The following is a 20,550-nucleotide window of genomic DNA, read 5'->3' as shown; positions in this document are numbered from 1 at the left end:
AGAGGCTCCCGAGCAAGGCCAGGCAAACAGCTGCCGATAACACAACTTCCAGGTTGCTCTTGCCAAGGCCGGGCGCCGGGGCCGTTGAACGCCGGGCTCAGACGAGCGCCCCGTGTTTGTCTGTGAACCCTGGCAGCGACACCTGCCCGGTGGGGCCTTGGTGCCATGGTACAGCCTGGGGTAATGACTCTGTTTATCCTGTTTGGGTAATCCTGATAAGGCCACACAACCCCTCCCCGCCGATTCATTGAGAAAAACGGCCGTTGGCCTGGCCCGGCCAATCAGCCCGGCAACCACGGGGTTGGTCGGCTGGTTTTAACGAGGGCTGCCTAATCAGGGCGGTCAAGGCTGCCGAGGGGTGTTCACCGTGACCCGGCCTTATAAGAGCGGGCTGGAGCAGCCAGGGGCTGGCAGAGCCGGCAGGACGGGGCCAATCCAGCCCGTGACGCCCTGGAAGGGATTGCGCGTCTCTCCGGACGAGGAGCCATGAGCGCTGCCGTGGAGGCGGGCTGCGAGCGGTGCCGGTGCCACGGGCAGGAGCGGCAGCCCGCCATCCTGTACAGCCTGCTGAGCCAGGAGCTGCGGCCCCGGCCGCGCTGCCCGTGCCGGCAGCGCCGCGCCGTCTGCCTGCGCTCGCCGCACCTCACCTGCCGCGCCGCCTCCCACGTGCTGCTCAAAACCATCCGCTTCGTCAAGAACGTGGCTGCCTTCCGCCTGCTGCCGCGCCAGGACCAGCTGCTGCTGCTGGACGGCTGCTGGGTGCCGCTCTTCCTGCTGGGGCTGGTGCAGGACATGGTCACCTTCGAGGTGACGGAGGCGCCGGCGCCCAGCATGCTCAAGAAGATCCTGCTCAGCGGCCAGAGCAAGGGGCAGGAGCCCGAGGGGACGCAGCCCACGCTGGCGGCCGTGCAGCGGCTGCAGGGCTGCCTCGACAGCTTCTGGAGGCTGGACCTGAGCCCCAGCGAGTTCACCTACCTGAGGGGAGCCATTCTCTTCAATCCAGGTGAGTGCCAGGCCCTCGTGGCTCTGCTGGCCCCCGCTGGCAGCTGGGCACGGGATCACGGTGTCCCAGAGCCACTGAGGCTGGAAGAGAGCTCCAAGGCCATGGAGTCCACCCTGTGCCACTGCCCACCTTGTCACCAGCCCAGAGCACTGAGTGACCCCACCACCTTCCCAGGGGAACACAGACCTCGTGGCCTGGAGATGCTCAGAGATGGGCAGGTGTGAGAGCAGAGGGCTGGTCACCTTTTCCCTACCTCTGGTCATCCCCAAATGCACTGGGAAGCAGGAAGGAAGGATGTCACAACCTTTGCCCGCCCTGCAGACAATAAATCCTGGATTCCTTTACTTTTAAAGCGTGACTTTGCCTGTTAGGTGCCGTCCCTCCCTCACACAGCATCCCTGGAACAGGGCTGTGTGCATCCCCTCGGCGTGGCCTCAGAGATCCCCTCTGAGAAACGGGGGAGGGTGGGAATGGGAGAAACCTGGCTCTGTTTGCCATCCCTCACCCTCCTCTCCCTGTGTGTCCCCCGCAGACGTCCCGGGGCTGAGGGCTGCCCTGTACATCGAGAGCCTGCAGTGGGAGGCGCAGCGGGCGCTGCGGGAGCTGCCGCACCCCGAGCACCAGGCGCGCTTCCCGCACCTCCTGCGGCTGGCCGCCTCGCTGGGCTCCATCCCCGCCGCCCTGGTCACGGCGCTCTTCTTCCGACCCGTCATCGGCGACGCGGCCATGGGCGAGCTGCTGGCCGAGATGCTGTTCGAGGTGTCGGGCTGGCCGCGGGCGCCCTGGCTGCCCCTGCCCCGCTGAGCGGGCACAGGAACGCTCCGGACCTGCGGGAGCCCTGCGGGATCTGTGTGTGCCACTGGCACTTCCATCCTGTGGGATCTCCGTGTGCCCAGGCTGCGGGATTCCTGCGGGAGCCCTGCGGGATCTCCGTGTGCCCAGGCTGCGGGATTCCTGCGGGATCTCCGTGTGCCCAGGCTGCGGGATTCCTGCGGGATCTGTGTGTGCCACTGCCGCTCCCATCCTGCAGGATCTCTGTGTGCCCAGGCTGCGGGAGCCCTGCGGGGGCAGTTGCGGCTCAGCAGGCTCACAGGGAGTGTGAGTGGGCAAAGGGTTTCCTGCCCTGCTCCCGGTTTTTGCTCATTTTGCTGTGAGCTCCAAGCAGTGAGGGCTGTCCTCAGTTGATGCCGTGGTGTCTGACGGCCCCAGTGGGATCACTGACCGAGGATAATTATGGAATTAGCTCTGGGTCTGGCTTCTGTGCTTGAGATGTTAGAAATGCTCAGGACGTTTCTTCAGGGAAAAGCCAGAGTGTTAAATCCCACAGGGTGGACAGACTCACACCCCTTTTCCTTAGATTCTCTCTTTCCTCCATAATTCCATGAAATGCAGCAGGATTAAGAGCACTTAGCAGCACCTAAACCTACTGCACCTCATGTGGGGCTCTGGGCTCTCCTGTCTGTGTGAAACGCTAAACCCGAGCAGAGCTGGTTTAGTGGGAGATGCAGACCTCCCTCCCCAGAGACAGAGCCAGGTGCACACCTGGAAAACTCGCTCCTCCTGCCTCCAACAGGTGAGGTGTCAGTATTTTATAACTGTACATTCGTCTGGTTTGTATATAAGATGCAATAAATTATTTTTTTAATAAAATGTTTGGTGTTTTGGAACACAGCGGTGCCTTTTTAGAAACAGTGTTGAATTTGGGGTGGGCAGAAAAAGAAACACGGGCATGAAAAAGATAGAATGGAATAAAAAGGGATTTTCCATCTGACAATGCAGACAGGGGGCTGAATGGGGACAAGGCCAGAGCTCTGCCTGGGGTGAGGAGAGCAGCCCAGAGATCCCCTGAGACCCCCGGGGCTGGGACCCTCGGAGTCTGAGATCCCCCGGGGCTGTTAAACCCCCCTCAATGGGGTATTTTGGTCCCCAACCCCTGTGACCCCCCAGGGTCCCTCTGTCACCCCTCCAAGTGTCTCTGTCCCCAACCACTGTGACCTGCCAGGGTCCCCATCCCCAGCCCCTGTGACCCCCGCCCCCCAGGGTCCCTGTCCCCACCCTGTGACCCCCCAGAGTGTCTCTGTCACCCCCCAGTGTCCCTGTCCCTACTGTCCCCACCCCGTGACCCCCCAGGGTCTCTCTGTCACCCCCCAGTGTCCCTGTCCCCACCCTGTGACCCCCCCAGGGTCTCTCTGTCACCCCCCAGTGTCCCTGTCCCCACTGTCCCCACCCCGTGACCCCGCCGGCCGCCCCGCCTGCCGCGCGCTCCTCCGCCACAAGGCGGCGCCCTCCACCCGCTGCACATAACGTCATCACCGCGATAACGTCATCACTGCGCACGCAGCGTCATCACCGCGCGCCAACAGCGGCGGGCCAAGATGGCGACGCCCAGCGATACCGGCGGTGATGGCGGCGCGGCCCGGTACTGCCTGGTGAGCGGCATCCCGGCCGCGCTCCGCTCCGCGCAGCTCCGCGCCTACTTCAGCCAGTTCCTGGAGGCCGGCGGCTTCCTCTGCTTCCACTACCGGCACCGCCCCGAGCGCCCGCCAGCGGGCGGCGGCGGCGGGGCCTCGGCGCCGCGCACCTGCTGCTGCCTGGTGTCCGTGCGGCCCGGCCGCGCCCGCCGCTTCGTCCGCATGTACTCGGGCAAGCGCTGGGTCGGGCCCGGCGGCGCCGCGCTGCCCGGCCGCTGCCTCATCCGCAGGGTGCGCCTGAGCGCCGGGACAGGTACGGGCGGGGGGTTCCCGGGGCGGCACCCTCGGGCACCGGGCGGTTAAAGCTCCTCGTAGGGCTTCCTTAACGCTTTGAATCTGCTCCGAGGCAGGAAGAGCCCGTGGGGGCTCTGCTTATCCCCTTCCTACTCGTGAGCGCCTGGATTTACCTGCCCCTGGTGGGGTGTGAGACCCCCCAAACCATCCCTGCTCTCTTGTGGGACCCCCAAAACCATCCCTGCTCTCCTGTGGGACCCCCAAAACCATCCCTGCTCTCCTGTGGGACCCCCAAAACCATCCCTGCTCTCCTGTGGGACCCCCCAAAACCATCCCTGTTCTCCTATGGCCCCCCCAAACCATCCCTGCTCTCCTGTGGCCCCCCCCAAACCATCCCTGCTCTCCTGTGGGACCCCCCAAACCATCTCTGCTCTCCTGTGAGACCCCCCAAACCATCTCTGCTCTCCTGTGGGACCCCTCTAAACCAGCCCTGCTCTCCTGTGGGACCCCCAAACCATCCCTGTTCTCCTGCACACCCTCCTGTGTCCCTCCTTGTCCCCTGCCGTGTCCCCTGCCGTGTCCCCCGCAGCCCCCAGCCCCTCCCGTGTCCCTCCTTGTCCCCTGCCGTGTCCCCTGCCGTGTCCCCCGCAGCCCCCAGCCCCTCCCGTGTCCCTCCTTGTCCCCTGCCGTGTCCCCTGCCGTGTCCCCCGCAGCCCCCCGACCCTCCCGTGTCCCTCCTTGTCCCCGCAGCCCCGGAGGCTCCTCCCAGCAGCGCGGCCGGGGCCGGCCCGGCGGTGACCGAGGCGGAGCTGAGGCGGCTGCCCGAGCTGAACCCGCCCTCGTTCATGCCCTGCGGGAACGTGGGCACCCCCCTGGGCGTGTTCCTGGAGCTGATCCGCGCCTGCCGGCTGCCCCCCCGCGTCATCTCCCGGCTGCAGCTGGATTTTCCCAGGACGGGCTCCTCCCGCCGGTATGGCAACGTGCCCTTCCAGTACCCCAGCAGCGAGACCGTGGCTGGGCAGGAGCGAGTCTACACGGCTGCAGGGGATGAGATCACCGAGGGAGAGGAGCCCGCGGGGCTGACTCAGCCTGCCCAGCCCCAGGAGGATGACGAGGGGCAGGAGCAGGAGGAAGAGGAGTCGAACTCAGATGACGTAAGTGGAACATTCCGGCACGGTCCGGGCTGGGCTGTTGGAGCTGTGAGGGCACATCCCGCTCTCTGAGCTCATTTTTCATCTCTTGCTTGGATAAGTGGCGTGTTAAAACCAGCCTTGAGATAGGATTGTTCACCCCTTGGTGCACGGAGCCCCTGGGGGCAGGGATGGGGGGCCCTGAGCCCCCCAGAACTACTCGGGGTGGGGTGGGGGCTGATGCCAAGGGCTCTGGTCTGAGGAGGAGCAGAGGAGAGCCGGTGCTGCCCAGCAGATGCTGCCCTGCTGCCTGGCAGATGGGGTGGCAGAGGCTGGGCAGCACGGGGGTGTGCTGGGATGACGTGCAGAGCTGCACAGAGGGCTGACCTTGGATGCTCCTGCGCTGGGGGTTAGTCACTCTGGGGAAAATGGCTTTAGTGACAAAGGCTCCTGGAGAGCTGGGCAGGGCAGAGCCATCCCACCCCTGTCCCTGGCAGACGCTTGTCTGGCCTGTTCTCCCCAGCCTCTGTCATTACAGATCCCCAGGCAAGCCATTCCCGTTCTGTCCTGTGCCAGAATTAACTCAGATGCCAAAGCTCTGCTGCAATTGCACCCCATTCCTTTCTCCTGGCAACGTGGGGCACAGAGACGCTTTGTTCCCTCCTGTTGCCAGCTTTTTATTCAGCCTTTTCTTTCTGCAGACTAAACAGACTCCTCCAGCTGTTTCTCCCAGGCTGTTCTTTGGGCTGGGTAGTGGCTGTGCCCAGGACTGGGCAGGCAGCTCTGTGTCTGTGCCAGGAGCTGCTTCCTGGGAGCCCACGCAATCTCCTGGGGCAGCAGCTGCCGTGGGACGAGCTCCCTGCTGGTGCTGACTGCAGGTCCAACACCCCTGCTCCTTACATGGGCATCAGCTGGGCTGGGGGTGCTCTGGGATTTCTCCTGCTGACTCTGGCAGGGCTCTGAGTCAGGGATGAGCTCATCCCTCGTGTCGGGGCCTGAGCAGAGCTGCTCCAGGGAAGGGCGGTGGGAAGGGGCAGGGAGCAGGAAGGGCCTGAGCTGCTGTCCCCAGCTGCAGATTGTCCTTGCAGGACAGTGACATGTGCGAGGAGGGGGCTGTGCTGTGTCCCAGCCCCATCCCCTGCCACGCTGTGTCCCCTCAGGACGATGACACGTGCGAGGAGTGGCAGCGGCACGCGGCGCTGCACGAGGACGTGACGCAGCAGGAGCGGCTCCGGGAGCGGCTCTTCGAGGAGGAGATCGAGCTCAAGTGGGAGAAGGGTGGCTCTGGCCTGGTGTTCTACACAGATGCCCAGTTCTGGCAGGAGCAGGATGGAGGTGACCCTGGTGTTTGTGTCACTGAGCCCACGGGCTCAGACAAACTGTCCGGGCCAGCTGGAGCCACCTGGCTGCTGAGCCTTCCCTTGGCACAAAGCTGGTCACCAGAGGCCCGCAGAGACCCCCGTGGTGCTGCTGGCAGTGGGGTCTGGGGGGTCTCTAAGGCCATTTTCTCTGTGCTGGCACTGCTGAGGCACCACCCCGAGTGCAGAGCTGTGTCCAGTTCTGCAACAGAGACATGGAGGGGCTGGGGAGTGCCCGGGGCAGGGGCTGAGGGAGCTGGGCAGGGGCTCAGCCTGGAGCAGAGGAGGCTCAGGGGGCCCTTGTGGCTCTGCACAGCTCCTGGCAGGAGGGGACACCGGGGGGTCGGGCTGTGCTCCAGGGAACAGGGACAGGAGCAGAGGGAACGGCCTCAGGCTGGGCCAGGGCAGGCTCAGGGTGGGCACGGCAGGAATTTCCCCATGGAAAGGGGGCTCAGGCCCAGAGAGGTGGTGGAGGTGTCCAGGAAAGGACTGGACATGGCACTCAGTAGTCTGGGCTGCTGACAAAGTCACAGCTGGTCTGAATGGTCTTGGAGATCTCCAACCTCAATGATTCTGTGGTTCCTTCCCATTTTGTTGGAGAAAACAGGGAGCTGGGCCACCAGCAAGGAGCTCCCCTGTGCCAGAGCTCACCCAAAGTGTGCTTCCCTTCTCTTGGCAGACTTTGATGAGCAGACAGCCGACGACTGGGACGTGGACATGAGCATCTACTATGACAAAGGTATGGGAGCTGAGCCACCCCCCCCAGGGAAACCAGGGAAGTTCTGACCATGCAGAATTCGGGAGCCTTTGTCATTCTTTGAAAGCACCCAAGCTGTCAGTGAACCTGGAACAGTGTTTTTCTGGTCTGGCAGCAAGGCTTGCCAAAAAGAACAGGTTCTGCCTCCTCTGCTGGTGCTCTGGGGAGCACGCTGGTGGTGCCCAGGCTGGCTGAGCTGAGCTGAGCTGAGCTGACTGTGGCTGCTTTGTCCCCAGATGGAGGGGACAAGGATGCTCGGGACTCGGTGCAGATGTGGCTGGAGCAGCGGCTCCGGGCGGGGCTGGAGGATGGATCTGTGTCAGGGCAGCACATTGGCACCTTTGAGAGGCACACCAAGGTGGGTGAGCTCTGCCTGCCTGCTCAGGGCAGGGCCACGCTGCCCACAGGATGGGGTCAGGAGGAGGAGGAGAGGTCTTGGCCGTGGGAAGATGAGGGTGGGATTTGTCCTGCAAGTCTGTGATGGTTTTTTTCCCTTCTCCCAGGGCTTTGGCAGGAAGGTCCTGGAGCAGCAGGGCTGGACAGAGGGGCTGGGCCTGGGGAGCAGCAACTCTGGCATGGCTGAAGCTCTGGACAACGAGGGTCAGAACCCCCGGTGCAAGAGGGGGCTGGGGTGAGTTCCAAGTGCCCTCCCAGCCCCTCTTCCCCCCTGTGCCCAGGCTCACAGCAGCTGAGGGGCTGCAAAGTGAGCTGGCTGGGGACAGGGCTGTCCCAGGGATCTGCCTTTCCCTGCACAGCTGGGGAGTTCCAAAACTCCATAGCCAAACAGGCTGCTCCTCCTGACATGCAGGGCTCCTCCGTGGAGCAGGGCTGGAGCCTCTGTGGGAGGTGTCCCTGCCCATGGCAGGGGCTGGAACTGGGTGGGTTTGAGGTCCTTCCAATCCAAACCATGCCAGGAAACGAGCTGGGAAGCACAGGGATGCCTGATGGCCTCTGCAGCCTCCAACCAAACCTTTCTGCTTCCCTCCAGGTACCACGGGGAGAAGCTGCCAACCTTTGTGAGGAGGAAGAAGCCCCGTGGTGACAGCTCTGTTGTCATCTCCACCATCTACGATGACCCTGAGCCCCAGGACATGGGTGACCAGCTGCTCAGGCGCCAGCCGCTCACAGCCATGAAGTACAGACAGGACATGGCCTTTGTCCGAGCGTCCCAGCCCGCCCTGGGCAGCCTCAGGGCCCAGCCACGCTGAGCACGGACTGTCACAGCCTTTGTCCTGCTCCCCAGGCCAGGCTGGCTCCTGGTCTGAGGGAAAGCAGGGTGGTTTTGTATTTATTTTTAATAAAAATACAGATTTGTAATTAAAATCACCCCGGTGGGGGTTTTTTCCCCCACTAATTGAACCCTTCAAATGAAAGGAAATGGTATTCTGTGTGAATGGAGAAGGATTTAGGGTGATTAACACCTACATTGGTGCTGGGATCAACCTGATGTGTGCGTTAGTGAGGCTGAGGAAGCAGAACGCTCAGCCTGGGAGGCAGGGAAGGACAAGCACGGGCAGGGCACGGTAACTGTCCTTCCCTGCCCAGCGCTCCTGGGGCGTGCCCGTCCGGGAGGGGCTGCTCGGGATGAAAGACTGGTCCTGGCAGAGGGATCCTCTGTTCCTGTGGCTCTGGTAGCGGGTGCTTTCCAGGCTGCTCTGCCCCGTTCTCCTGGCCCAGGCCCTGGCAGAGGGGACAGCTCTGTCCCACTGACCCAGTGCTAACCGGCCAGGCCCTGTGTGACTTCCTGAAGGGCTGAAGGGGGAAAATGCAGGGAGGAATTCCTCCTTCTACCTGCCAGGAGGGTGTAGCCACCTGGGAGAAGGGTGAGGCTGGGCACTAGGCAGAATTTATTCACAGAAAGGGGGATTAGATTTTGGGAACGGGCTGCCCAGGGGTGGTGGAGTCACTGTCCCCAGAGGTGTTTAAGGAGAAACTGGGCGTGGCCCTCAGTGCCATGGTGATGTCTGGTCAGAGCTAGGGCTCGATGGTCCCAGAGGCCTTTTCCAACCCAATTGATTCTGTGATTTGGAGAAAAGCGGGGCTGGGGCGGTGCTGGCGGGACAAGAGGCGGCGCCGGGACTCGAACCCGCGACCATCGCTCTGGCCGAGTCCCGGGGCGGGGCTGCGCGTCCCCCCGGCCGCCAGGCGGCGCTGTGGGAGCGGCGGCCGCTCCGCGCCCGGAACGCGGCGCTCGGGGCCCGCGGGCACCCGGACCCACAGCGGGGGCACCGGCGGCGGTGAGCGGCCTGCGGGCCGGGGGGGATAACCGGGACGGGGGGGGGAATACCGGGATGGGGGGGGATACCGGGATTGGGGGGGGAATAGCGGGATGGGGGGGAATAGCGGGATGGGGGGGGATACCGGGATGCGGGGCGGTTACTGGGATAGCGGGGGGATAACCGCGATGGGGTACCGTCCCTCTGTCCCCTCCAGCAGACCCCGTCCCTATAAACACAGATCAGACCCTCAGTGGGGCTCTGTCCCTCTGTCCCCTGTGTCAGGGCCTGTCCCCATGAACACAGCTCACACCTCAGTGTCCCTCTGTCCCCCTGAACACAGCTCACACCTCAGAGCCCCTCTGTCCCCTCTGTCCCCTGTGTCAGGGCCTGTCCCCCCAAACACCGCTCACCCCTCAGTGCGCCGTGTCCCCCTGTCCCCCTGATCACCGCTCACCCCTCAGTGCCCCATGTCCCCTCTGTCTCCCTGTCCCCCGATCACCGCTCCCCCCTCAGTGCCCTCTGTCCCCTCTGTCCCCCCTAACACCGCTCCCCCCTCAGTGCCCGTGTCCCTCGGCCCGCAGGCGGGGATGATCCAGCATGGCTGAGGGCGGCGGGGCGGGCGCGCTGGCCTTTGGCCAGGTGGTGATCGGCCCGCCGGGCTCGGGGAAGAGCACCTACTGCCAGGCCATGGGCGCCTTCCTGGCGCGGCTGGGCCGCCGCGTGGCCGTGGTCAACCTGGACCCGGCCAACGAGGCACTGCCCGGGCCCTGCGCGCTGGACGTGGGCGAGCTGGTGACGCTGCCCGACGTGATGGCCAGCCTGGGGCTGGGCCCCAACGGGGGGCTGCTCTACTGCATGGAGTACCTGGAGGCCAACGCCGACTGGCTGCGGGAGCGGCTGCGCGCCCTGCGCGGACACTACCTGCTCTTCGACTGCCCCGGGCAGGTGGAGCTCTACACGCACCACCAGGCCCTCAGGAACGTCTTTGCCCAGCTGGCCAAGTGGAATTTCAGGGTAGGGATGGGCTGGGGCACCCCGGGAGCCCTGGGCACAGCGGGGCTGGGGGGTCTCGTGGCTGCTGTCTTCAGGAGTTTGTGGCCTGTCAGGTGCAGTGGCTTTGTAGGGAAGGAGGGGAATTTTGTCCAGTTTTATGCTGGGAGAGATTGGCAAGAGAATGGCCAATGTCAGGGCTTTTAGTGGGAGCAGGCACACAAATTCCTTCCTCACGCTTCATACAGCATCCCAGAATGGGGTGGGTTGGAGAGGAGCTCAAAGCCCATCTCATCCCAGTCCATTCCATGGGCATGGACACCTTCCCCTGGCCCAGGGCACCCCAGCCTGTCCCTGAGCACTGCCGGGGCTGGGGCAGGAGTGCATCCTGCTGTGCTGCAGGATCCTCCCCCGGCCCAGGGGCGTCTCACCAGCGGGCTCTGTGTGTGCCGGCAGCCTTGGCGCTGCCCCGAGGAATGCAGGGGCCGTGCCAGCCCCGCTGCAGCCCCGGCAGGGCCCTGCAGCAGCCCGTGGGACGGCTCTGGGCTCTTGCACAACGGGAGCTGCGGGTGAGAGCAGCCCCGAGCTGCTGACGCTGCGCTCGCTCTGCGGCGGGGCCGCGCCGCCAAAGTGCAAACCCTGCGTGCTCTGAGCAAGAAGGGCAGCTTCATTTGCTTGGGAATGTCACTGGGAATCTGCACATTAGAGCTGATTTTCATTGGAGGAATGGACACGGGATTGGAGCTGCTAAAACAAGACATTTACAGGGCTGGTTCTGCTCTGCCAGGCCTGCCTGGGAGCCCCGGACTGGCCGGGTTCTGCTGCTGTGACTCAGCCTCAGAGCCCTGACTTGGAGTGACTTCCCCAACTCTGGGACCACATTGTTACAGCCACACAAAACCCAGGGAATAAAAGTGCTCGTTAGTGTAATTATTAATTATTAGTGCCAACCACAGGCACACCCCCTTCTGTCCCAGCAGAAGGGGGTGTGCTGCAGGTGCTGCTCCTGGCACTGGTGGGGCTTTGGGTCCCCGCTGACCCCAACCAGTGCAGGATTCTCTGGTGCTGTGTTTGTGGGCAGGAGGTGGGAGCTCATTTCCCCAGGAGGTGCAGCCAGGCCTGGACAGGTTCTCCTGTGCCCCGGGCAGGGGCTGGGCTGGGCACAGCTCTGACCTGCTGTGTCCCTTGCTGCCCAGCTGGCTGCCGTGCACCTGGTGGACTCCCACTACTGCACGGACCCCGGGAAGTTCATCTCCGTGCTCTGCACCTCGCTGTCCACCATGCTGCACGTGGAGCTGCCCCACGTCAACGTGCTCTCCAAGATGGACCTGATCGAGCACTACGGGAAGCTGGGTGAGGAGCTGTGAGCCACAGCCTGCTCTGGGGCAAGGGGCCTCTCACCTCGTCCCTTCTGCCTCCCCTCACTAGCCAGGGGCTCAGAGCTCCGTTCTGCACACGGGGGAATTTGGGGGGATGTGGAACGGGGCTGTGCCAGTGCAATTCAGCTGTGTGAGAAGGGGGCTGGGTGGGGAGCTGTGCAGGTCCCACTGTGCTGCTCAGCTGCCAGCTCGCCCTCAGAGCTCCCTGCTCCCCTGCAGCTTTCAACCTGGACTATTACACCGAGGTGCTGGACCTCTCTTACCTCGTGGACCATCTGGCCTCCGATCCCTTCTTCAGGAATTTCCGCCGCCTCAACGAGAAGCTGGTGGAGGTGATTGAGGACTACAGCCTGGTGTCCTTCGTGCCACTCAACGTCCAGGTGAGCCAGCAGGAGGGAGCAGGGAGCCCTGCCTGTGCAGCAGCTCCTCTTTGTGTGCTCAGAGCCACGGGGCTGGAAACCTCAGCTGCGAAGAGACTCGGGGCTGGAAAGCAGGGAAGCACACCCAGACTTGTAAATGATCTGTGGCAGCCAAAGGAAAGAAAAAGGCTGATGAGCTTGGGGCTAGCTGGGCCTTGTGTCCTGGGGTGGGGAGTGCAGGCTCCCCCTTCCTTCAGCTCTTCTGGCCTGCATTTCCAACCTGGGCTGAGGGCCACCCAAAGCCCGGTTAAATTAGGGAGCAGCGAATAATGAGAAGGGGGAGGGAGGGCTGGAAATGCCCTTAATCAGGCAGCTGGCAGAAGTGTCAGCAGGCAAATGGGCTGGGGGACGGTGATGAAAGGGAATGAGAGGGTGGAGGGCCAGTAGCAGTGTCCCTGTTTGTCCCTGTTTGTCCCTGTTGGTGTCCCGGGGCGCTGTCAGGGTGGCCCCAAGCCCCGAAGGGCCCAGGCCTGCCTGTGGGGATGGAGCAGGTACAGCTGCTGCCTCCTCCCAGGACAAGCAGAGCATGAGGCAGGTGATGCAGGCTGTGGACAAGGCCAATGGGTATTCCTTCGGGGACCGGGAGCACCGCAGCCTGGAGGCGCTGATGTCGGCAGCCGTGGGCGCCGACTTCCACTTCTCTTCGTATCCTCTCTGCTGCTGGCCTGAATTTCTCTCTCCCTGGGGGACAAAGGCTGAATTTGCAGGCCCAGGTTCATCATCTGGTGGGTGACACACACGTGGGGAGTGGGGTGTGCTCAGCCCAGCCTGGGGCAGACACCTGTGCCCACCAAACCCCCCCAGGTTGGTAATTCATACTGTGAATGTGTCAGGAACCCTCTGACACTCCCGGGGCTGGGGCTTTCCTCTCTCTCACCCTCCCTTGGGTGGGTTCTTTCCTTCTCCTTCAAACCATACCATTGATTCTCCTGGACTTGTCAGGCCTGGGATCAGGCAGAGCCAGAAGGAACTCAGGTGATGCTGCCTCTTCCCGATGGCCTTGGGGCTAATGTGAGGCTGGGCTGGTTCCTCGCTGGGAACTTCAGAGCTCCTGCAGAAGGGAGTGTTTGAGCCCAGCCCCTCGTTTTCCTTAATTACTGCGTTATCAGCACCCTGGCAGTGCAGGAGAAGTATGTGCAATCTCAGGACAAAGCTGTGGAAGAGGAGGTGATGGATCTGTGACACGCCCTTCCCCGGCTCCCCTGTTTTGACACCTCTCCTTTTCCTACCCGGAGCTTCAGCTGTGACTCAGAGCAACTGAAAACCTTTCCAGGCAGAGTCAGGACCCTCTCTGGGTGGGTTTGACCTCTGGAGCTTCAGGCCTGCTGCCCAGAGCAGGGCTGTGGCAGAAGGGAGGTGGCTGAGGGTCTTCCCCTAGGAACAGAGGGATTGAACCAGGGAGGGCAGGGAGAGCAAGGAAAAGAAGCGAGATAAGCTCTCCTCCATCATGACCAAGACAGATCCAGAGAAAGAAGAATCAGCAGGAGCTGCCTGCTGTGCAGTGGGAGTGGAGGCAGCAGGCCTGGGTGTGCTGCAGGAGGAGCTCCCAGCAGAATCCAGGCCAGCACGCCTCCACGTCTCAAGGACAGAAAGATGTTTGTTTTTCTTTTTCTTAGAAATAATGATGGACTCTTTCTTAATAAACGCTCCTCAGTCTCACTTTCATCTTAGAGTTTGCTGAAGCTGCGTAAATAAACCCAGGAGTGCTCTGGAGCCCGAGGCCAAAGGGCCTGTCCCCTGTGCCCTGCTGGGAGCAGGCTCAGCCTGGCAGGGCTGGGGGCAGCAGGCAGGGCACAGCTGCTGCTCCTGCACCCACCCAGGGGCACAGCACCCAAACGCCAGCTCGGCTTCTCCGCCTTGAGAAAGCCCCTGTGTGACTCAGCTCGTGGTTTGCATCTCGGGCCTTTCCCAGGAGCAGCCCTGGGTGTCCTCATCCACCTTCCTTCTTCTGGCCTTGCTTTTCCACCTCCCAAATCCCGGGGCTTCCCCTCCTGCCCGTGGAATTCCCTCTGGCTGTGCTGCTGCAGCTCCCAGTGCTGGCAGCAGCTCCGAGCCTCGTGTGCTCCCTGCCCTGATCCCAGCTCCAGGCAGCAGCTGGGGGGGGATTGGGGGGCTGGGGGTGCACTGGGGGGCTGGGGGTGCACTGGGAGGGCTTGGGGTGACAGGGGGGTGTCCACATCAGGGAGCCCCCGGGTGCCTTCCAGCACCCCCACGGGGATGGGAGCGACTCCCAGTCCCAGCTCTGCAGACTCAGCATCGCCTCTTGCCCAAGATCTTGCATAAAATGCAACAGGATTTTCTCACAGGATGGTTTGGCCCTTGGCAGAGGGATTGGAGACTGGATCCTTGATGGGTCTAAATGTGAACGGGGTCTTGGGCAGCTGGGCAAGGAATTAAAATGAATTTTTCCCTCATCTCCCAACTCTGGCCAGGATTTGGAGACGAGGAGGAGCTCAGGGAGAGGAGGATGCAGATGCACAATGCCCATGCTTCACCCAGGCCCCTTCCCAATGAAACAGATTTCAGATGTCAAAGTCAAATCCCAGTGTGCTGCCAGGGCCTCAGCTCTTCCCAGAGCCCAGGAATTTCCCTGGGTGTTCCTGGCTGGAGCCCAGCAGCTGCATTTCAGTGCTGGAGCTTTGGAAGCCAATCTAACCATGACTGAGCTGAAATCCCATCCTCACCCTGTGGCTCGTGGCTCGTCCTGCTCGTTTTGGAGCTCTGTAGTTGCTGTGAAGGGGTGGGAGACGGGATCATAAAAATATTAATTTTATAGTGGCTTTTTCATGGCTTTGAGAGATTTGGTGGCTTAAAAGGCTATGGTCAGGTCAGGCTGAGTTACGCAAGAGCCATCAAAGCCTTTGTGGCTTTTTGGCTTTTTTATTTGAATGCCCTGGATATCTGCAGCCTCAGCCTTGGGATGGAAACTGCTCAGCTCAGCTGAGGATCCTCTGCTGTGTCCCAGCCAGGAAACGCTCAGGTCTCAGAGAGCTTCAGCCCCAAAACTGCGGCGGTTTTGCACCAAGGAGCTTCTTAGAGATGAATCAGGGGCTGGACTGGGACCCAGAGCCCGCAGGGGACAGATCTGCTCCTGCCAGGGCCAGCAGGAGGCAGGGAGGGCTGGAGCCCCGGTGTGAAATGCAGGGTGAGAGGCAGCCTGCCCCTGCACCCCACACCCCGGGCTGGGAGGGGACACGGCGGGGCTCCCGGGCCAGGGAGGTGACACCTTGGCTGCTGTCACTGCCTTGAGCAATCGGCGGGGCCAAGGGCCAGGGTGAGTCACCCCGAGCCTGGAACGTCCCTGGGAGGGGGCCCAGCTTTCTGCTGAGCTGCTCCTGCTGCTGAGCCCCCCCTGGTCCCTCTGCTGAGCCCCCCTGACCTGGGACCGGACCTGAGGGAGGTGTTTTAGGGATGGAGGGGTTTGAGCACCAGTCACAGCCACAGCACTCGGCTTTCCTGGGTCCCCCCCTGGATTCCAGCCCTGATTTTCAGCTCCATCATGGAGCTCCTGCCCAAAAGCTGTTTCCCCATCAAGAGGGGCTTTCTAATGGGGAAAAAACCCTCTCCAAAGGCGCCCAGGCCCCCAGAGCAGGCAGTGGTGCCAGCCTGGCAGGAGGCTGCCCGGGGCCAGGGGCGGTGGGTGAAGTCTGGGTGCCCCAGCCCTGGGCACAAGTCCTGGGGAAGGCTGGCAGAGCTGGTGACAAGGACAGGCGGGGCTGTGGGTCCTGCAGCTCCCACCCAGGGTGGGCAGAGCCTTTGGCAGGCAGCAGAGCGTCCCTGCTGGCCCTCCCAGCCCTGCTTTTGGGGCCTTTTCCCCACGGCCACCAGCCCCTGTGTCAGGCTGTGCCAGGGCCCTGCCGGGGTGGGACTGCGAGGGGGGACACGCCCTGGTCCTGGCACCCAGCCCCTCTGCTCTAAGGGTGCTCGAGACACTAAAACTGATCCATCTGAGAGCTTTCCTTCAGACGGGAATGCCGAGAGCATCCCACAGCCACCGGACAAGGACCAGGCTGGGGATCCAGGTCCCGATGCCCCCCTGGCCTTTCCACCTGGGCACTGCCATCCCGTGTGAAGCAGGGGGACAGGAGGAGCCCAGACAGGTCCCCAGCAGCACAAGCCTCTCGCAGGAGTGTCCTGGGGATCCAGGGCTCCTCCTTCCCAGCCTGGAAAAGCTGCCGGACCGGCTGGGAGCGGGGAGCACCTTCCTCCCACGCGGCCCAGCCGTGCTGCAATTTGGGGAGCTGTTGAAATCAGTTAACTCCTGGGCAGCCAGGGGGAACCACAGCCCCAGGGCGGACAGACACCCCCAGTCACCCCTTCCTGGGCACTGCACTGCCAGTCCAGCCCTGCCGTTCCCAGTCCAACCAGTCCGGGTGTCCCTGGGCCGTGGGGTCAGCGCGAGCCCTCAGCTCGTTTGTCCTGCTCTGGCTAATTACAGGGCCGGGGCTGTTCCCAGGCTGGCAGCGCCTGGGGCCAGGGGGAGGCCGAGCTTTGGGGTCCCTCAGGACCAGCCCTGACACCTCTGGGGACCCCGGGGAGCCCCTGGGGAGCCAGGGCAGCACCAGGAGTGTTGTGATGGAGCTGGGGGTGCTCACGGGGGCTCATCCCCTCTGCATCCCCCTCTCCAGGTGTCCCATCCAGGTGAGCAGGTGCTGCTCTGTGCAGCCCAGCCCCCCGTTCCTGGGCACCCCCGGTTCCTGCGTGCGCCAAGGGGGTCACGTCCCTGCTCCTGCCTCCTTTCCCCAAAGCCCGGGGGTCCTGGCACTCCTTGGGCTGGGATTTGGCCTTGCCAGGGCTGGGGACTGGCGTGTCCCCCCTGTCCCCCTGCAGCCCGTCCTGAGTCAGGCGCCGTTCCTGCCGGGGCTCCCATCAAAGGCCGGCTCCTGCCCGGCCCTGCTGGCTCTGCTGAGCTCATAGCCCAGGGTGCCGTGACTGTATTTTATTGTAATTATTTTTCATGTTGAAACGCGCTGGTGGGGGGAAGGGGGAGGGAGCTGCGCCCTTCCCGTGGCCCCGTGCCAGGGCCAGAAGTGCTGAGCTTTCACCTGTCCCAGCGCGTCGGGACCTCGAGAGGGATGTCCCCACCCCGCCGGCAGCCCAGGGCTGTCCCTGTGTCGCTGCCCGTGCAGCTTCTGTGGATTTTCCTCCTTGGAATTGGAGAAGCCGTGGGGGAGGACCTGGGGACCCTCACAGGGGCGTCAGTGGCAGGTTTTGGGGAACTCTGGGTTTGTATTAATGGCGTTGGATCAGGGCCGCGGGACCTTTGAGCACCTCAGAGCAGCCTGCCCTGCGTGGGGCTGCCAAGACTCCCGTCCCAGGGATGCACGGACCCCCGAGCCCTTCCACGGGCTGCAGCTCAGCCCAAGACCCTGCTGGGGGCTGGGGGGCCCGGCTGCCCCCACCCTGGGATGGGAGGGGGGCGAGGCAGACGTGGAGCTGCCCAGACATGTGCGCAGGGAGAGACGAGGCAGACGAGAGCAGAGGTGCAGGAGAAGGTTTATTGGAGCACAGAGGCAACACGCGACCCCCTCCCGGAATGGGGGGGCTGCCCGGACCCCCCCTCGCCCCGGCCCAGCCCCTCACCTCCTCCTGTGGCTGCTCCAGCCCTCTGGGACGGAGGGTTTGGAGCTGGCACAAGTCAGACCAGACACCCCCCACAAAAAAATGTTAAATAGTTGGGGGCTGGCAGCTCTCCGGGGCAGAGACACCCCCTCTCCCTCTTTTCCCCCTCCCCAGAGCAGAGGATGGGGGAGAGGGAGGGAAGGGCCCTGCCAAAACCACCCCCACTCCCGGTATCCAGGCTGGGGGGGGGAGCTGAGACTCCTCCCCACCAAAACCGACCAAAAAAAAAAAAAAATCGAAAAAAAAACGACAACCAAAAAAAAAAAAAAGCCACGAAGAGATGCCGAAGGGTCTGGAGCGGGGCAGGGGCGCTCAGTTCTTGGGCTCTTCGCCAGCCTCGCCGCCGTCTTCGCCGGCACACTCGGCTGTCCATAGCGTGAGGTTGTCCCTGAGCAGCTGCATGATGAGGGTGCTGTCCTTGTAGGAGTCTTCGCTGAGCGTGTGCAGGTCGCCCATGGCCTCGTCGAAGGTGGTCTTGGCCAGGGAGATGGCCTGCTCGGGGGCGTTGGCGATCTCGTAGTGGAACACGGAGAAGTTGAGGGCCAGCCCCAGGCGGATGGGGTTCGTGGGCTGCATCTCCTTTTTGCTGATGTCCATGGCCTCTTGGTAGGCCTCCTGCGCCTTCTCTATCGTCGACAGGCGGTCGTCCCCGCTGGCCACCTCGGCCAGGTATCGGAAGTAGTCGCCCTTCATCTTCAGGTAGAAGACCTTGCTCTCGGTGTCGCTGTCCTTCTTGATGAGATACTTGTCCAGCAAGCCCAGCACGTTGTTGCAGACGGCGTTCAGCTCCTGCTCCACCTTCTCCCGGTACTCGTTCACCACCTGCGCCTTGTCGTCGCCCTCCTCGGTTTTGTGCTCGATGCTGGAGATGACCCTCCAGGCCGAGCGCTGGCAGCCCACCACGTTCTTGTAGGCCACCGAGAGCAGGTTGCGCTCCTCGTTGGACAGCTCGTCGCCGTGCTCCACCACGGCCTTCATGAAGTCTGCCATGTCCTCGTAGCGCTCAGCCTGCTCGGCCAGCTTGGCCTTCTGCACCTGGTGGTTTCTTGCCATGGCTGGGACGCGGGCGCGGAGCTGGGGCGAGCAGCGGGGCCGGGAGCCGTCGGAGCCTCTGCCGAGCGCCGCCGCCGGGATTCGCTTTTGGCTGCGCGTCGGAGCCTCGAGCGAGAGCAGGAGGAGCCAGCCAGGTCCAAGGAGTGTCCTCCTCCTCCTCCTCCTCTGCTTCCTCCCCGCCGAGCGCGGCCTTAAAAGGAAAATCGCGGTGAATCATCGCCCGCGGGCGGCGGGCGCTGGGGAGGGGGCGAGGGGGGCGGCCAACGCCCTGCCCTCCCCGTGGGTGCGGCACCCGCGGATGCCCCGGGGCTCTCCCCAGAGCCGACGCCCGCCCCGGCACCGGGAAACGCCCTTCGTGCGCTGCTGAGAGCGCTCGGGAGGGCGACGGGAGCCGTTCTTTGGGGGGACGGGGACACGGCAGCGCTCGGCTCTTCCCCAGCCCGGAGAAATGGGCCACGGGGTGTGGCCGCTCGCAAAAAATGGGTCCCTCCCCCCCGAAAAAGTCATATCGCAGTCGTTTTTAATATGGTGATTGCCTCGGCGGTAATTGCGAGGGCTTGACGGGCAGGTATTTATTCCCACAGGTGGGGAAACCGAGGCAGAGGCTCCGCACCTCTCCCAGGCGCCGCGGGAGGGACCGTCCCAAAAAGCGGGGCGCAGTCAGCGCTCGCCTTTGAGGCGCCGCACGGTGGGAGCCCCCCAAAAACTCCCCGCGGTGGGAGCAGCGGGGGGAGACCCCATCCCCAGCCCGGGGCTGCCCTTCCCCATCCCACCGGGGACGTTCCGCTTCTCTCGGGCTGTAAATGAAGAGGTTCAGCCGCCGCTCTCTGCAGGTTCTCGGCTGTTCCGGGCTGGCCGTGGGCCGCGGTGCCCGATAGGGATCTGAGCTGCGCCTTGCGCTGAGTTTCACTCCGAGCTTGTTGCCACACGCCGGGCGCTGGCGCAGCCCCGGCCCCGCTCCCGGCCCCGGCCCGGCCTTATCTCCGTGCGGGAGCGTGCGGGAAGGGCAGGGTGGGGCGGGCGGCTCCGGGCCAAGGCGAAAAGGGGGTTGTGATTCTTTCAGCGAGCTCTCGCCGCTTTGTTCCTGCCTGCCGACACCCGGCCGGGAGCGCCCCGGATCCCCCCGCGCCTGCTCAGCTCCCGCACCGCCCCAGCGGACCCTGCTGGGATGGAGGAGGAAGGAAAGCCGTGAGGATGCTTTTCCCAACCTCTTCAAGCCCAGGAAAACACCCCCAGCCTTCACAGGGTGCCCTCTGCACCCTGGAATTCAGGAAAAAGGGATTCAGGGCCGTTCGCCCCTTCCCGGCCGAGCCCCTGACACGTGCTGGGGTTTGGGGTGCCCAGGGTGCCATCGAGGGGCTCCCGTGGCAGCAGCGTGAGGGTGCCCAGTCCCACCAAGGTGCCCACAGCCCCTCCATGGCGAGCTGATCCTGAGGGAGCAAGGAACAGGTGAGCAGGAGACCACGGCCCGTCTTCCACCCTCTGCCAAGACAGACCCATAGAGACCCCCCAAGAACTGTGCACAAAACCTGCCCCCACAGCGGGATTGGGGCCAAAGGGTCACCCCAGCCTGCCAAAATCCACCTCCTTCCTTTGGAAAACCCCAGGCAGGAATCCCTGGGTGGGTTAATCTGAGCTCCCACTCCTTCGGGCAGCAAGGCCATAATTTGGGTTTGGGGTCTGCAGTCCCCAGGCCTGGTGAAGGACTCCCAGCCTGCCCAGGACCATCCTGCCCCCCTGCATTTGGGCTCTCCAACCACGGGGAGACCCCCTTGCCCAGCAGGGACACGAGTGGGGCAGGGAAGGCTCAGCCTCGAGTCTGGTGTCAGCCCCGGCCAAAGGGGCTGAGCTGCTGCCCGGTTTGGGCTGAGGAGGCTCAGGGAGGCTCTGCCGTGGCCGGCAGGGTGGGTGGGGG

At 63.5% G+C, this 20,550-nt stretch overlaps 4 protein-coding genes across 5 annotated transcripts; 3 read left to right on the top strand and 1 right to left on the bottom strand.

Moving 5' to 3' along the window:
* Positions 1-486: 486 nt before the first annotated feature.
* Positions 487-1,807, top strand: NR0B2 (nuclear receptor subfamily 0 group B member 2; the record flags this gene model as incomplete). Its single annotated transcript, XM_084222616.1, has 2 exons — positions 487-1,003; positions 1,536-1,807. The coding sequence occupies 2 exons, from the start codon at positions 487-489 to the stop codon at positions 1,805-1,807; spliced, it is 789 nt and encodes a 262-aa protein (XP_084078742.1).
* A 1,562-nt stretch (positions 1,808-3,369) lies between these two features.
* On the top strand, positions 3,370-8,193 carry GPATCH3 (G-patch domain containing 3). The gene is made up of 7 exons (XM_084222716.1): positions 3,370-3,727; positions 4,459-4,862; positions 5,999-6,173; positions 6,876-6,935; positions 7,190-7,311; positions 7,457-7,584; positions 7,942-8,193. The coding sequence occupies exons 1-7, from the start codon at positions 3,379-3,381 to the stop codon at positions 8,159-8,161; spliced, it is 1,458 nt and encodes a 485-aa protein (XP_084078842.1). The 5' UTR covers positions 3,370-3,378; the 3' UTR covers positions 8,162-8,193.
* Positions 8,194-9,147: 954 nt separating this feature from the next.
* On the top strand, positions 9,148-13,619 carry GPN2 (GPN-loop GTPase 2). 2 transcript variants are annotated; one of them, XM_084222508.1, is made up of 6 exons: positions 9,148-9,190; positions 9,754-10,186; positions 11,359-11,515; positions 11,761-11,921; positions 12,475-12,605; positions 13,070-13,619. In XM_084222508.1, the coding sequence occupies exons 2-6, from the start codon at positions 9,770-9,772 to the stop codon at positions 13,140-13,142; spliced, it is 939 nt and encodes a 312-aa protein (XP_084078634.1). In that variant the 5' UTR covers positions 9,148-9,190; positions 9,754-9,769; the 3' UTR covers positions 13,143-13,619. The 2 variants fall into 2 exon arrangements, with proteins under 2 accessions (XP_084078634.1, XP_084078635.1); XM_084222509.1 differs by lacking the exon at positions 9,148-9,190 and having other exon boundaries at positions 9,335-10,186.
* A 4,275-nt stretch (positions 13,620-17,894) lies between these two features.
* Positions 17,895-18,635, bottom strand: SFN (stratifin; the record flags this gene model as incomplete). The annotated part of the gene is made up of 1 exon (XM_084222815.1): positions 17,895-18,635. One exon carries the CDS (start codon positions 18,633-18,635, stop codon positions 17,895-17,897), a length of 741 nt encoding a protein of 246 aa, XP_084078941.1.
* Positions 18,636-20,550: the final 1,915 nt, after the last annotated feature.

This window comes from Fringilla coelebs (genome assembly GCF_963513975.1).
Source record: "Fringilla coelebs genome assembly, chromosome: 28".
In the NCBI taxonomy this organism is placed as follows: Eukaryota; Metazoa; Chordata; class Aves; order Passeriformes; family Fringillidae; genus Fringilla; species Fringilla coelebs.
This window is presented reverse-complemented; position numbering and strand designations above follow the sequence as displayed.

What these genes read in the sequence shown, in the direction of transcription:
- GPATCH3 (XM_084222716.1), top strand. Translation starts at nt 3,379, where the DNA reads ATGGCGACGCCCAGCGATACCGGCGGTGATGGCGGCGCGGCCCGGTAC. An exon ending in GCGCCTGAGCGCCGGGACAG is followed by an intron (nt 3,728 to 4,458) that starts GTACGGGCGGGG and finishes TTGTCCCCGCAG; the next exon opens with CCCCGGAGGCTCCTCCCAGC. An exon ending in CCTTTGAGAGGCACACCAAG is followed by an intron (nt 7,312 to 7,456) that starts GTGGGTGAGCTC and finishes CCCTTCTCCCAG; the next exon opens with GGCTTTGGCAGGAAGGTCCT.
- GPN2 (XM_084222508.1), top strand. Translation starts at nt 9,770, where the DNA reads ATGGCTGAGGGCGGCGGGGCGGGCGCGCTGGCCTTTGGCCAGGTGGTG. An exon ending in TGGCCAAGTGGAATTTCAGG is followed by an intron (nt 10,187 to 11,358) that starts GTAGGGATGGGC and finishes CTTGCTGCCCAG; the next exon opens with CTGGCTGCCGTGCACCTGGT. An exon ending in TCGTGCCACTCAACGTCCAG is followed by an intron (nt 11,922 to 12,474) that starts GTGAGCCAGCAG and finishes GCCTCCTCCCAG; the next exon opens with GACAAGCAGAGCATGAGGCA.